Source organism: Echinops telfairi, unplaced genomic scaffold (genome assembly GCF_000313985.2).
Source record: "Echinops telfairi isolate 266 unplaced genomic scaffold, ASM31398v2 ScPeMD7_53;HRSCAF=182, whole genome shotgun sequence".
Taxonomy (NCBI): Eukaryota; Metazoa; Chordata; class Mammalia; order Afrosoricida; family Tenrecidae; genus Echinops; species Echinops telfairi.
In genome coordinates, this window is record NW_022103951.1 from 19,036,782 (window position 1) to 19,053,137 (window position 16,356).

The following is a 16,356-nucleotide window of genomic DNA, read 5'->3' on the forward strand; positions in this document are numbered from 1 at the left end:
GCACAGGAACAGATGACGGGGGTGGGGGGGTGGAGGAGAGACTGGAGCACATCCTGACCAACTGTCTTTTCTAGAGACGACGACTTCACAGCTCTGACATGAGAGCAACACCGTGTGGTTTGTAGTATAATTCTTGCCCTAGACTCAGCAGACTGCAGTTTGACTCCTGCCAGCCCACCTCGTGTCCAGCCACGTCTGGCTGTCCGTGGAGGCTTGGCTGTCACTAGGAAGCGGAAAAAGGCCGGGCAACTCACATCTGAAAATCCCGCCCAGAGGCCAGCGCCACAAGCCAGGCACACGGCTGAACGTACACGGGGTCACTGAGGGCTAACCAGCGGCGGTTCACATCAATCATACTCATAAACTGACAGGATGGCTCGCCAGAGAAGAAGACCGCCCCCACCTTCCTCCAGGCTCGACTGGCTCCGGGTGCTGGTCTTGGAGCTTAGGGACCAAGCACCCAAGGTCCTTCCTCACTCCATTACCCTCATAACTCTCCCATCCAGGCGGCGGGGCCACAAGCACACATCCACAAGTGCCGGCAGGTTAGCTTTAGTTCCATTTCTGACGAAGCAGCTTAGGGACCAAGCACCCAAGGTCCCTCCTCACTCACCCAGGTGGTGACGGGGAGGGGACAGGGCAATGCGGGGACAAGGGCGAGTTATTATGAAACAAGGGTGGTCAATGAGGTCATAATAATGACCTTAATGCATAAAACCCCTCAGGCAAGAAAGCTGGCACACAGTGAGTGCCAGCAAGGCTGAGTGTCAGTCTGCTGCATGGACGCACACACACTGACCGAGACACAGCTCCTGTCACACAGGACAGTTTAGAAACACCTGGGGAGCTGTGGCCAACGGAACGGTGCAACTTTAAGGTTAACCACCCAGCTGGCTTCCTTCCCAGGTTTTGACCTACTTGTCCAGGGCCTCGAGGGGCAGAAACAGTGAGGGCAGCCGGCAAACAGCAGATGCTGAAAGGCCTGGCCCAAGCTGGCCACTGGCCACCAGAGACCAGACAAAAGAACCCACCTTCAGACACCTGGCCTCTGGGCACCAAGAGAATGAACACCTGGTGTTTCAAGCGGCTCCATTTGATCAAATACAATTGGATGCCTCTGACTTGGGGGCCAGCCCAGAAGATGGAAAGTAGCATGGCGGACAGCAGAACCAGCCCACCTGCCATAGGGGAGGGACAGCCAGAATGATCTTTGGAAGTGAGGATAGTGAGACTGACTTTCACACACTTATCAGGAGGGAGGACCAGTCCCTGGAAAAAGACATGCTTGGTGTAGTAATGGGCCATGGAAAACGAGGAAGGAGACCCTCAGGGAGAGGACGCAGTGCTTACAACAAGGAGCTCTAACAGCCACTGTGGTGAGGCCGGGCAGGCCGGGACAGCATTCCTTCTGCGGCACATGGGGCCACTCGCTGTGAGCAAAGGGGGCCCAACAACAAGTTAGTGGCTTTTCTGTCACAGCTGCCCCAGGGCACCACTGGAAATACCCCTGGTGAGTTCTAATGTTTCTCATTCTACTTCCTCTGGCCTCTACCCGTCCAGGAAGGCAGTCCAGTTACTTGTCCCTGGTGTGTCAGGTGGGGCCCAGTGGACCCAGTCATCTGAAGGCTGGCTGGGAGGTTCGATGCTTTGCAAAAGCCATTTCTACCACAGTGGAGTTTTATTCTGATCTCTCCTTCTGCCTCAGCCCCCATCCTGCCTGTCTTGTCTCTGAACCTAAAGGGCATCCCTTTGGTGGGGGGTGGGGGAGGATGCGTGGCAGGGGATAACCACTTTCCTTTTCGTGCCTGCATTTTGTCCCTGTGTACTAAGAGGTGCACCTCTTAAGCCCTGAGCTGATGACCAAAGGACCAGTGGCTCAGCCCCACCAGCACCTCCAAAGGATAAAGGTCTGGCAAAACCCAAAGCGGAAACTCCTCACTGCTGTCGAGTGGATGCCGATTCACAGCAGCGCTACAGGACAGGGAGAATCGCCCCTTTGAGTTCAGGAGACTGTAACTATAGAGCAGCTGGTGGTTTCGATGGCTAACCTTTCGGATTGCAGCCCAGTGCATGGCCTGCTACCACAGGCCTGGCAGTCATCCATCAAGCCGAGTGCCTAGGATCTCCCACCCCTCCCCTCAGTTCTCCTGCCACACAGGGCAGCTGTGAGTCTCCTGGATAAAGGGTCCCGACCTGACCTCTCTTCTCACCCCAGCAGAGCACTTCAAAAAGCATGTTGCATCACCATGTGAACATAGTCAATCAGTACTTTATGTGCTGTATGCAGACAGTTTACATGCGTTTAAATGTAAGCAAGGAGCCCTGGTGACCCACGAGGTTCCACATGGGCTGCTCTCATAAACCTTTTGGGGGACAGTTACATGATGATCTGTGCTGTGGACACACTGTGGGTCAGAATCGATTCCATAGCACGGAGTTTCGGTTCAGTGTCTGCAAAAACACTGGAGATGTTGTTTGTGGTAGACTGCCGCTTGCTTTAAACAGGGCGGTCCTTTGCTCCAAACCTCGATTCCTCTTATCCTCAAATTGAATTTGTAAAGTGTGCTATGTCTTGATGGTACTTCAGAACTGGAAAAGGTTCAGAAGGCCATTTCAGCATTCACGTTCTAAGATTTCATTGCATTTAGCCACACCCACCCACACCCATACACACTAAGATTTCATTGCATCTAGACACACACACACACACACACACACACACACACACACACACACACACACGCTCACAGGCTTCTGACATTTGCTGGAAGTAGCAGAAAGCCTCTGGAACGGATTTCTTCACCGTGGTTAAGCAGTCTGCTAGGAGCTGTAATAAATGAATCATAGAGCCACTCCTCCCATCAGCCCCTTTCACTATTGATCATGCCATTTACTCCCCTCAAAAAAGACAGTAAGTGCATTCTAGCTATTCACAATGCCTCTGGCAGTATTCACAGCAGAGGAGCAGCACTGCCGAGAACTCTGTTCAGAGCAAGCCCCACGTGGGCCTTGGAAGGGCTGAACGCTCCAGATAGGCGGTCTTAAGCCTGGTTCCCTGCAGCGCAGCCCGGTTCCAGCAGTGAGTGGTGGTTGGCGCCTCCATGCACCTCGCTGGGATTCCAGCGTCACAAAGCCCTCACTGTGCTGCTGCGCACCGTGGGTGTATTATGCGTCGGCCCAAGCCACCCACGGGGCCTGGTGTCAGAGGAGCTGCTCCCGAGGGCCTGCCTGCCTGCCCAGGCTGAGTGCCTGCCCGGCAGCTCCACCGGGTCCCTGTCAGCCACACACTGCCAGGCCCTCCCTTTCAAGGGCAGCAGGGCTCCCCGGAGACAAATGAAACCGAGCCTGTTACACAGGGCTCTCGAAAGCAAACTCTGGAATCGCTTGTCGGTACCGCAGGACCTTGAATTTCGGGGTTAATGTCTAATTTCACGATCACAATCACCCGCGATTCTCAAGGCCCAGGTGATGCTGCTGTACACACATTAACTGCTTTTCCTATGGCAGGCAGAGCCTTTTCAATTCAGCTGCTCGGCCAGAGGGGTCAGAAGTCCTGGTAGCCTGGTGGTTTTAAGTTGGGCTGCTAGCTGCTAAGTCAGCAGATCGAACGACCAGCAGCTCGGCAGGAGAAAGAGACTTTCTACTCACAAAAAAAAAGCATCAGAAACTCACAGGAGCAGTTCTACCCTTCCCTACAGGGTTGCGATGTGTCAGTGCGTGCCCGGGGCTGTTTGGTGGCAGAGGTCATTTTGATGGCAATGAAAACTCTACATGATACCGTGATGGGAGCACCCGAGACTGTCCATCTTGTCAACCTACAGGATGTGACTTGTGACTTCCCATGTGTCAACCTCGATTCTCGCTCCTATTATTGCATCAATGTTGTTTCATCCTTTGTAACAAACTTACACACAATCAAAAAAAAGGAACTGCGTGCAGGGAGGCGGAGGGATATGTGAACCCGTGTGCAGTGTACAGGGAGCGGAAAGACATAGAATGCCCCACTTTGGGTGTGCTGTTGGAATAACTAGTGCCAACACCTTTATGGTGTTGGCAATGACACTGATTTTGGAAATAGAATGAAAAGAACGATTTGAAGTCCCTTCGAGTACCACGGACTGCTAGAACAATGAACCCACATGTCTGTCTTGCAGAAGGACAACCAGGCTGTTCTTTAGAAGGCAGTTGGTGAGACTCTGTCTCACAAACTTTGGACCTGGAAGGAGCAGCAGAAAAGAAGACCCTCAACAAGACAGACAGACCCAGTGGTGGCCACAACAGGCTCAAACACAGCAATGATTGTGAGGCTGGTGCAGGATCGGCAGCGTTTTGTTGTGTAGAGCACGGGGTCACGAGTTGAGGCACACTTGACCCCTATCTACTCCAGTACTGCAGTGCCTGGCTGGCAGACCATTTCTCCTCTGGCCTGGGAAGGACACGATGATACAATGTAATTCATGCAACTGCCTTTGAATGCTACTCTTGTAACATCTCAAAATGAAGGCCTGGTCCCCTAACTTCCCTCAAGGTTCCCTTTGACCGGATCTCCATTTCACAGCTGCAGAGTAAGTGAGCAGCAAGCACAGCAGGAACAGCGTCTGCCCCGTTACCAGCACTCCCTGTGGGTAGCGCCAGTTTCCACCAGTGACCCCACTGCACAGTAGGTTGTCGCAGCTTTGCTGGAGCTGGCATCCCATCCACAGCGGTGAATTCGTGGCCTGCTGCTGCTGTCAACATGAAGAACGTGGCTCCCTGCAGGAGCCACGAATCCCTGACCGAGGAAGCCCGATGGCCCCTGGGAAGCTGCTCCCGGTGGTGCTAGGGCGCACATCTGCCCTGCCCCAGCATGCCAGGCACCCACTCCTGGGTCGGTGGCTCCACGTCACACTGGCCGGCCTCAACTCTGCTGGGCTTGGCCAGAATACAGACAGCTGGGCTGCACCAACCAAGTACCCACTCATCACCGAGCAGCCCCCCAGAGGCATGTGTGCCCTCACTCCCACGCAGACGTCACCTACCCCAGAGTGGAGCTGTCCTCCTGGGCTGGCTGGGCAGGGGTGCTGGGCTCTCCGTGCTCTGCGGGGTCCTCAGCCGGCCTCTGGGCCTCCACAGACACTCCCTGCAAAGGGCAGCACAGGGAGGTGCCGAGTCAGCGCGCCCCGCCTCCCACACATCTGTTATTATGAAACCCCTCATTTGTGGCCACGGAGCTGGTGACGCTGCCCGTGTCGCCGCAGCCATGTGACCGGCTGGGTCACTTCTGGGGCTGCTTTCAACCAGGGGGCTGAGCCCACTGCTGCCCAGGGCAGGACACAGGGCTCCCACAGGAAGTCTGTAAAGCTCTGAGACACAGCTGGCCGGGAAACAAAGTGTCAACTGTGGCCCTTCGGGCCCTGGGGCTCGACCAACCTTTGGAGGCTTCTTCCCCAGGGGCACAGGTCACTGCTGGCTTCAGTGTGTGAAAAGCCCTCTCTGGACTTGAAATACAGCACCCCCTTTTCAGTTCAGAGGTGCGGGGTGGGGGTGGGCACAAGCCGACTAGCTAGCGCTTGGCTACATCAAGAAAAGGTGGTGGTTGGATCCACCCCAGAAGCCTCAGAAGCAAGCCCTGGCAATTCAATTCCAGGTCACAGTCATTGAAAACACGATGGACTGTGGACCGGCACTGATCTTCACTGGGGGCGGCCACTCCTAAATTTCCCTGGGATCTTTGCCTAGTCGCACCGGTCCTGAGGGAGGATGAAGCATTGGATAGAGTGACAAGGCCGGGACGGAAGGAGGCGGGCTTCTGCAAACAGCCACTCTGTGGGTACGCGGAAAGTGGCAACGCACAGATGCTCAAAGAGCTGGCAAAAAGGCTACCTGCCAATGACCCTGGGTGTGCCCTAAAAATCGGGTGGTTGTGGATCCTGAGCTAGGGCGCCCCTCCAGTGTGTCTGAGGAGAATTGCGCTCTGTAAACGGTTTCGGTGAAGGACTTTTGGGCAGTTGATGGCTTGGATGGAGGCACCTCCCGGGGGTCAGGAGAGTTGTGTGCGCATGCGCTGGGGGTGCGTGGGTGCTCACCTCGGTGTAGTGCTCTGTGGATGGCGACGACCTGGACCTCTCGTGCAGGTACTGTGCCCTCTCGCGCTGGTTCAGCCCCACATCCAGGATGTCGTCGGCGGAGTGGTACCGGCTGGAGCCCCTGGCTTCCACAGGCTTCCGCTGCTCCTTCCAGGAGGCCTGATACTCCGCAAACGTGCCGAGTCTCTGGGGGGACGGGTCAGCTATCTCGCCTTTTCCTGCTTTCCTGCAAGAGCTGGCGCTTTCCCCAAAGGAGGTGGTGCGCGCCCTCGTGCGTAGCCAGGTCTCCTCGCCCTCGAACCCCTGACCAGCTGTCTGCTGCCGCTCTGCCTTCTCTCGGGAGAGCCCACTCGGGGCCTGTCTCCGCCCCGGCCGCTGGGGCACAGGCCTGCTGGTCTCCTCAAAAAACTTCCACCTGTCAGCAAACGTGCCCACCGTGTCCTCGGCTGGCTCTGGGCGCTGGCGAGGTCGGCAGTGCCCCGAGAGCCCCACCTGGTGCATCTTCTCGGGCTCTGAGTACGATTTCAGCTTCTGTTCCACCGTGAAGCGTCTGCGGCCCCCGATGCGGGGGACGTGGGGCACAGCAGCGCCTCCAGGCAAAGACGGCTTGGACGAGCCTTCCTCCAGGAAGTGGGGGTCAGAGTCCAGCCCCAAGGGGTTCAGAGCTGAGGCGCCGTGGTTCTCAGGCCTGCGCTCTGAGGTCACTGGGAAAGGTTCACCTGGGCTGGGGTCCAAGTCTCGACGCTTGAAAGACGTGGCCCTCAGGACCCTGGCTTGGGCCTCTTTCAGGTGGTCTTTGTAGGTGTTGGTGAAGGAGCCTTCTGGAGGGGTGCCAGGGGCTGCCCCCAGCTCGGCCCTCCAGCCAGCGGGGTCCTCCTCGGCCTCTCCAGTCCCCGCCAGAGTCACCGAGCTCTTGCTCTTCTGCAGCCTGGCTCGCCGCATCTGGATCTCATTCCTCAGCGTGGTGGCAAAGCGGTCGCTTCTCCGAATTGGCTTCCCTACCTGGGCGTCAAAGGGGCGTGGCTTCCCCAGGCCACCCGTGTGGGGGTCTCCTGAGCCGCCATCCTGGTGGTGCCCTGTACGGACCTTCCTCCCTTCTTGGGTCAAGGAGTGCAGCATGGGCGTGTTCTGTGGCGAGATCTTGCTGCTCTCTCCGTGCCCCCACTGGGAGTCACTGTCTGCTGCTCTCATGGGGCTGGCTTTCTCCACATGGCTGGTCTGGGGGGACTCGTCAGCTCCCAAGGGTAAACCCTGCCCACCCCTCTCGGCGGAGTCCCAAGGCTCTCTCTCGCTGGGGTTGCCATGCTGAGGTAGGGAGCACAGCTGTTTTGGGCCCTGCGGGTGGGGGGCCGGGCACCGCCAGTACTCTTCACTCAGCGGGCCAGGCCGCCTGGGGCTGGCGCTGCAATAGCGGCCCTGTCCAGCACCCTCCACCTTCTGGTCGGTGGTGCCCAGCCACCTGGTCTTGGCAGAGCCGCCATCGTCCTGGAAGTGATCAGGGAGAAGCTCCCGGGCCTCCCCCAGGAAGGGCACGCGCTGCAGCACCCTGGGGGAAACAGGGGGTCTGGGGCCCTCATGGAGGAAGGGGCTCTCATCACTGCACTGGCGAGGGTGCTGGTGGCCATAGGGGGGCTGGGCAAAGCGCAGGTCGCAGCTGGACAGTGAGCCCTGCAGCCCACTGGGGCCCCTGAGGAGGCCACCCACCCGGCCGTCAGGCCAGCGCCCTTCCAGAGGCAGGTCCACAGGGTGGCCACAGTTGCCAGACCACCTCCTGTCTCCGGCCCGTGCCAGCTGTTGCAGTGCATCTGTGGGGTCCGCTCTCCATTCAGTCAATGGTGTGCCCCGGGGTGGGGCAGTGGCCACCTCTGAGTACGGGGACCCTGGGGACTTCTCACGGCCCTTGGTGGCAGCAAAGCTGTCACTGCGCAGAGGTGGGGGGGGAGGTGGGGGCGAGGCAGGGGCCTTCTTCTTGTCAGGGACATACCAGATGGGCCCGAAGTTGGACCTGGCCGGGGCCTTCGGCTCTGGGCTGCCCTCCTGTCTGGGGCTTTTGCTGCTCTCATGGTGGTGGCCGGCAGGCAGATGGGCGAGTCGCTCCTCCAGGCCATGAGTCAGGTCACCGCTCAGCGAGGGATGCCTGTTGCCGCTGCCTGGTCTCGAGCTCTCCCACAGCCCCACCTTGTACAGCAGGTTCTCTGTGGAGGAGCCATCCGCCCTGGGTAGCGTGTGGTCCGGCGTGCTGGAGCTGGTGGAGAAGGAGCCATAGGCCGAATCACGCTTGCTAGGGCCCCCCAAGTGGTCGATGCTGCTGTTTGACTTGGCAGCTGACAGGCGGCCAGAGGGGCAGGGTTGGGCAGGAGGGTCCAAGCTATCGACACTCCCCAGGGAGCTGAAGTGGTCAGAGGTGCGCTGCAAGTTGGTCTGCTCCCATGTGCCAGACAGGTCATGGGAAGACGAGCTGGAGAGAGAAATGGGCAAGAAAGTTTGCTTTAGGACAAGCGGCAAAGAAGAGAAAGGCAGGGGGAGGGAGGACAAGGTGCTTTTGGAAAGGACTAGCCCCTCAGGCACTACAACATAGCCCCTCCACATGCAAGGCAAGAAAGCAGGGAGGGAGAAAGCAGGGAGGATGCTCCTGAAGGTGCTGACATGCGCACACTCGGGTCCCAGACACACGCGGTCCCTGGGCCTGGGGTCTAAATCAACAGGTCTACATCTGAGCATCCTTTCTAAGGTTAGGTTCTACTCAAGTAATGCCCTTCTCTTTAATTTTCTGAAATAAAACAGACAACATAAAACCCAGTAACTTTAAATGCCAGTAGCACCTTTTCTCATGAAAGTCTATGGACTGGAGAAACTGCCTAGGCAGCATTAACCGAGGTTAGCAAACAGCTCACGAGCTTACATTGGGTTTGCAAGTTTTCATATGGTTGGGGAAAAACATGAAAATCCCGGTATTTCATGACACATGAAACTTATATGGCACATTTCCATGTTCGTAAATCAAGCTTATTATTAGTCCACAGCCCTGGTCATTCATGGCTACTGTCACACTAGAGAGGTTGAGCTGAACAGCTGAGACAGATGCAAGGGCTAAAAGGCAAAGAGAATTCACTATCTGCCCCTGCAAAGAGAAAATGTGCTGACCCCCAGGCTAGCGTGTGAAATGCTTCTGATTATGGATCATTCATTCTCTCTGTTTCGCTCTCTCACCCACACGCGCTGCCCCAAGTCAATTCTGACGTCTGGGACCCTAAAGGGCAGAATAGACCTGCCTCACAGGGTTTCCAAGATGGTCATCTTGCGGCCAGTACTTCAGCTACTACCCCAGCTTCTATAACTCAGGGTCATAATTATGACAGCATCCAAGACAAAATAATAAGTGAGGCTATCCAAGGCTAATGAAGAAATTATTTATTCCGTGATGTAGTGTGCCATTTGTCAGGCTGGATGGGGAAACAATGTATTACACAGGCATATTAAGTTTCATTATAATGATTTGTTATGTTTTTTATCATAAAATGATAGTGATGACTCTAAAGTGAACTAGAGGTGTACAAAGGGGTACACTCCCCCCACTCGCACCCCCGCAAACCCGGAATTTTTCCCCAAAAGCTATGTTTTTAAATTGCTTTACAAAACAACCTATCACCTTTAAAGTACTCCCCATTATACTCAATACATTTGTCAAATCTGTGGTTCCATTCTTGGCAACATTATTCAAACTCATCTGCTTGGATGGCTGATAGCACCTCCCCTCCTTTTTTCCTTCACCTCTTCTACTTCGTTAAATTACTATCCTTTCATGTCCCTCTGCATTCACGGCAACAAAAAGAAGTCTCATGGAGTGAACTCAGATGAATAAGGTACGTGGGGCAAGAGAGGCAGACTGTTTTTTTGCCAAAAACTGGCCCATTGAGATGGCTATGTAAGCAGGTGCATTGTTGTGGTGGCAAAACTAGTCCCCTGTCTGACAAAAATCAGGCTTTTATAGCACACTGGTGCATAATCTTTCCAGAACCTCTAAATAGAAAGCTTGATTAACAGTCTGACCTGGTGGAGTGAACTCCAAATGCACTACAAGTTGACATTTTCGTCTGTTTGGGAAGTTGACGGACATCCCGAACAAGGTTTGTCACCCACATTTCACCTTTTTTGAAATGAGAAAACCACTTGTACACTTGCGTTTTCCCCATAGCATTTTCCTTGTAAGCTGTGTTCAACATCACAACAGTTTCTGCAGCAATTTTCCCAAGCAGGAAACAAAATTTCACAGCCGCCAGCTGTTCTCTTAAATTAGCAATCACAAAAAAACAAGGTTCGAGTGAAACTGCTTTTATGAAAAAATTCACTGTGACCAGAGAGTGCCACTGTGTGCACAAACTCAGAGCAAGTTGCTCGATGCTCGCCTAGCTGGAAAACGTGTACTACAAAAGTTCCACTATGCCCAGCACAATTCTGTTTTTTTGGGGGGTACCATCTCGTATATAAACCACTGGGCAAGCACTTAACTTTAGCCCCAACCTAAGAACAATTAGTTCTTAAGACATGACCCTATCCAAATCTCACCCTCATGAAGAGATCACTGAAGATATGGGTGCTATAGCAAAGTGTGGTGAGGAGCCCAGATGGTGCCCAGATGTCAGAAAGTACTGTCTGAGGCCTTAAGGGCTTGTCTCCAAACAAGCAGCCAGCAAATGATGCATTAACTAAATCCACATGGAAGAAACACACCAGCCAGTGTGGTCCAAGGTTTGCAAATAATAAAATCCAAATCCGAAGGAGTGAATGGTATCAGAGCTTACACTGTAAACAGAAGGAATCCCTGGCAGGGTAGTGGTTATACGCTGGGCTGCTAACCATGAGGTCAGTACTTCAAAACCAGCAGCCAGCTCCAGGGGAGAATGGCAAGGCTTTCTACTCCCATGAGAGTTACAATCTCAGAGACCCCCAGGGGCAGACCTGTCCTGTACTAATAGCATGACCTTGAGTAAGAATTGACTCGATGGCAGTGACTTTGGTTTCTTGGTTTTATGGATGACACTGGAAGCCCATAATCCATGTGTGGGGTCCCCATGTGGATTAAGTCTCCGGCGAATTCCCTCTGACTATTGTTCAGGGATTTGAATAGCCTTGCTAGCAGACAGAGGACACTGTAAAATAGATTATGGCAGATGTTGTCAGGTACCATCGAGTTGGTTCGGACCATAGTGACCCCATGCACAACAGAACGAAACACCGCAAGGTCCTGTCCTCTCCTGTTCCTATGCCTGAGTCCCTTGTAGCCACCACGTCCATCATCTTGTTGAGGGCCTTCCTCTTTTTCATTGCCCCTCTACTTTGCCAGGCATGATGTCCTTTTCCAGGAACTGGTCTCTCCTGACAACATGTCCAAAGAATGTAAGACGAACTCTCACCATCCTTGCTTCTAAAGATCACTCTGGCCGTACTTCTTCCAAGACAGATCAGTTGGTACTTTTAACAGTTCGTGGTACTTGCAATAGTCTTCTCCAGCACCGCAGTTCAAATGCATCGATTCTTCTTTGGTCTTCCTGATTCAATGTCCAACTCTCACATGCATTGGAAGCAATGGGAAAAACCCTGGCTTGGGTCAGGCTCCCTTAGTCCTCAAAGAAACATCCTTGCTTTTAAAAATTCTAATGAAGTCCTGTGCTAAATGCAATGCGTCTTTTGATCTCTTGGCTGATGCTTCCATTAACATTTCATTGTGGATCCAAGTAAGACGAAATCCTTGACAACTTCAACTTTTTCTCCATTGATCATGATGCTCCCTATTGGTCCAGTGAGGATTTTGGTTTTCTTTACACGGAGTCATAATTCACACAGAAGACTGCAGTCCTTGATCTTCATCGGCAAGTGCCTCAAGTCCTCCTCACTTTCAGCAAGCCAGGTGGCGTCATCTGTATATACCAGGTTGTTAATAAGCCTTCCTCCAATCCTGACGTCACATTCTTCTCATAATTCAGCTCAGCAAACAGACTGAACAAGTAAGGGTGAGAGGTCACATCCCTGAAACACACCTATCCTGAATTTAATCCATGAAGTGTCCCCTTGTTTTGTTCACTCAACTGACTCCTGATCCACGTATGTACAAGTTCCCAATGAGCACAATGAAGTGTTCTGGGATTCCCAATCTTCTCAAAGTTACACAGTTTATTCTGGTCCACACAGTCTAATGCTTTTGCATAGTCTGTGAAACACAAGTCAACATCTTTCTGGTATTTTCTGCTTTGAGCCAAGATCATCTGACATCAGCAACGATATCCCTTATTCATGTCCTCTTCTGAATCCAGCTTGAACCTGTCAATGAACCCTGTCAATGAACGCCTGCAACCTTTGGTGGATGAGCTTCCGCAAAATTTGCCTTTCTTGAGATATCAGCGATACTATTTGAGCATTCCGTTAGGTCATCTTTCTTTGGAATGGGCACCAATACGGAGCATCTTCCAGTGAGTTGGCCAAGTAGCTGTCTTCCAAATTTCCTGGCATAGATGAGTGAGTGCTTCCAGTGCTTCACCAGCTTGCTGAAACCTTTCAATGGGTATTCTATCAATTCCTGGGGCCTTGTTTTTGGCTAATGCTTTCAGTGCAGCTTGAACTTCTTCCTTCAAGCACCATTGGTTCTTGCTCATACGCTGCCTCCTGAAATGGCAGATGGTCAACTAGTTCTTTCTGGTACAGTGCCTCTGTGTATTCTTTCCCTCTTCTCTTTGCAATTGGAGGCTTGCTTTTTTTTTTCTTGAGATATTTCAGATATGCTGGGAGTGTTCTTCCTTTTTGGTTTTCTAATTCCAGGTAATTTCATGTTTCATTATGATATTTGGCTTCTAATCGACTCTTTGACTTCATCCTTTCTTCTGTTCACTTCAGCTACCTACTCTACGATTAAAAGCAAGTTGCAGAGTCTCTTCTGACACTCACTTTGATCTTTTCATTCTTTCCTGTCTTTTTGCTTCCTTCATGAGTGATGGCCTCCCACAGCTCATCGGGTCTCCTGTCATTCGTGTTCAGTGGGTCGGATCTGTTCTTGAGGTGTTCTTAAAATTCAGGTGGGATTGACTCCAGGTCTTACTTTGGCTCTCATGGACTTGTTTTCATTTTTGTCAGCTTCATCTTCAACTTACACATGAGCCATTGATGGTCTGTTCCACAGTCAGCCCCTGGCCTGGTTTTAGCTGGGGATATTGAGCTTCTCCATTATCGCTTCCCACAGATGCAGTCAATTTGATTTCCGTGTGTTCCATCTGGAGAAGTCATCTTTTGTGTTGTTATAAAAGCTATTTCCTATGAACAAGTCGTTGGTTTTGTAAAATTCTATCACTTGATGTCCACCTTCGTTTGCATCGCCAAGTCCATCTTTTCCAAGTCCTGTTCCTTTCTTGGTTTTCAACTTTTGCTTCCCAATTGCCAATAACTATCAATTAATGTGGATACATGTTTGATCAATTTCTGACAAGTCATTGGTAGATTTCAAGTGCGTCCTCACCAGTTTTTGTGGTTGGTGCATAAATCTGAATAATGGTTGCATTGATTGGATTTCCTTGAAGGCGACAGAAACAATCCTATGACAGACAGCATTGTACCTCATGATCAATTTTGCCATGTCCTTCTTGACAAGGAATGCCAAGTCTCCTGTGTTATTCCCAGAAGAGCAAATCAGATGATTTTCTGATTCAAAATGGCCAATATCAGCACATTTCAGCGCACTAATGCCTAGGATACTGGTCTTTAGGCAGTGAATTTCATCTTTCACAGCTTCCAATTTTCCTAGATTTGTATATTCCAAATTCCAACCCTTAGCAGATTTTTGCAGCTGTTTCTCCTCACCTTGAGTCATGCCCCATCAGCAACTGAAGATCCCTAAGGCTCCATTCCCATAGGGGTTCCCCAACTCAAGTCACCCTGGTCAACTGTACTTTGAGAAATCAGCCTCACTTCAGTCACAATTCGAGTGCCCTTAGACCTGAGGGCCTATCCTCTGGCACTATCTCCAACCATGTTCTGCTTCTGTTGTTCAGGCCATCAGTATCTGACATTGTCTTGAAGCTCTGCCTAAGGTTACAGCGGGTGTAGTGAGCTTAAGGTGTAACACCTTCTCATTTGATCTCCATTTTAAAGTTGTTTCAGTTTTTAGTATATTCTGCTTTCTTTTCGACCAAGGTTTTTCTGTGTTTTGTCTAGTCATTATTGTTGGGTTTTGTTTTCTGTATATGAAATCCAGGGTAGGTGGACTTACAGGGACAGCAACTGGATTGATAATTGCCTAGGGGCGTGTCAGGAGAGGCTGGGGGAATGGGGAGCTAACAACAGTGAGTACAAACGAGTAGAAAATGTTCTGAAATGGATTGTGGTGATGATTGTCCAACTCTTCTTAATATAACTGAACGGTTAAATTGTATAATAAGTGAAGTACATGCCAATAAAACTACTTAAAAATGTTTTTTCATTACAGGGCGACAAAGCTGCAACCTTCAAGTTTCAAAGGGGAAAAAAACAGGAGTACATTATGTTTAGAGGCCCTGGTTTCCCAGTGGTTAGAACATTCAGCTGCTTGCCGAGGTCAGCAGTTCAAATGCACCAGCTGCTCCAGGGGAGGAAGTTGTGGCCATGGGCTCCCATGTAACACAGAAATGCCACAGGGCCAGTCAGTCCTGCTTTGTCCTGAAGAGTCACTAAAGTGGGAACCAACTAGGCCACAGTGGGTTGGTTTAGGATTTTTCAGAAGAAAACCCCATGCTGAGCGCCAGGGGAGGACAATGACCTGGCCCAATGGCCTGAACGAAGAAGGTGGACCGCCAGGTGTTTCACACCTGTTCCCAGGTAGGAATGTTTTCTTGCTCTCTTCCCCAAATTCCTGGGTGACTTTTCCGCATAGTCCAGGTGTGAGTGGGTGACTTTTCCGCATAGTCCAGGTGTGAGTGGAGGTGGGCCTTCGCAGAGCAGATCCAATCTGTTGTTGCCACAATGAGACCAGAGGTCCCCCTTCAATAAAAGTCCACTGGACTGACTGAGGGTCTGTGGTTTTCCAGAAAGCCAGGAGGTGATTCCATAAGTATTGGCAATGCATTTTGTTCACACCATAGGCACGTTTACTCTGAAACTGTCTGCAGAGCTGCGGCTGCTAACGGGCAAAGTGTACCGTGAGAGGCTGCGTGAGCTCCAGGTGTAGGTGGGCAGGCTGTCTCACACACACTCCACACTTGTACAACCAACAGCGCCACGTGTGTACATGACAGTCTCATCATGCACACACTGAGACGCTCACAAGCACACACCTGCAAACGCACGCTCCCAGTCACACAGGCAGGCAAACGCATACATGAACTCACAGAACAAGAGGGAGCGCACACCCAGGAAGATTCCTCTCGGTGTTTTCATCTCTCTAGTTTACATGTGCCACACAGCTGCCTGCGGAGTAAAATTATTTACAAAGCTCTAAATGAAGCAGGGGCATCCGTGGACTTGTCCTCTCCAGGGGGTGGAAAGAGGAGGTCCAGAGACGAAAGGGCTGCCTTGCTGGGTGAGGAGAGGCTGGGCTGACAGGCTCGGGGTCAGACAGCTGAGGAAGATGGTGGGGCTGGCGGACACAGGGTGGGAGAGCGGAGGGAGAGGCTGGAGCTGACAGGCTTAGGTGGGAGAGCACCTACCTCACGTGATGCCGGACGTGCCAGGACGGGCAGGTGCCTGCTGCAGAGAATGGAGTGGCCATGGACTCTGGGGCACCGTCACTGAACTTGGTGGCATGCCAGGAGTGTGGCCTCCAGCTCAGCTCATTCTTCCTGAAAAAGAGGCAGACGGCTCAGGACTCACACAGAGGGCATCGATGCACCAGGTCAGGGCACATGCCCCCTTCCAGCAGGACTGCCGCTGCAGGACCCTTCCAGCTGGGTTGCTGCTACACTTAAGTCTCGGTGGACACCAGTGGTGTGTGCACTGCACCTAACCCAACGCTGAAGTTTGAGTCACCCCAGAGGCTCCCCAGAAGAAAGGTGTGGCCACCTACTTCTGAGACGTCCTACCCCGATGCACATGGGTCCACTCGACAGCAGCTGGTTGCTGGTCCACGATCCCCAAGCCAGGACACTCCCATTGTCATTACTGTTCCTGATGGATGTGCTGCACGGGATTCTGACCTCCACAACTCAAGCCAATCCTTACTCTTCCAAGTCAGTGCAGAGGGGACAAACAATCCCAGAAATTGCAAGTAGAAGCCCAGAACCCAGGCAGCTGCCATGGCACCAACCCCAGTCTCAGGGTCCACGTTGTGCCAAAG

General features: G+C 52.3%; 1 protein-coding gene across 1 annotated transcript in view; it reads right to left on the reverse strand.

Moving 5' to 3' along the window:
• Positions 1-15,853, reverse strand: part of SHROOM2 (shroom family member 2) — a 48,007-nt gene extending 32,154 nt beyond the window's left edge. The window contains exons 1-3 of the mRNA XM_030885795.2: positions 15,731-15,853; positions 6,066-8,523; positions 5,019-5,119 (exon numbers count right to left, since the gene is read on the reverse strand). Coding sequence (XP_030741655.2) covers positions 5,019-5,119; positions 6,066-8,523; positions 15,731-15,792 — 2,621 coding nt within the window. The 5' untranslated portion in view covers positions 15,793-15,853. The remainder of the gene's footprint in view (positions 1-5,018; positions 5,120-6,065; positions 8,524-15,730) is intronic.
• Positions 15,854-16,356: the final 503 nt, after the last annotated feature.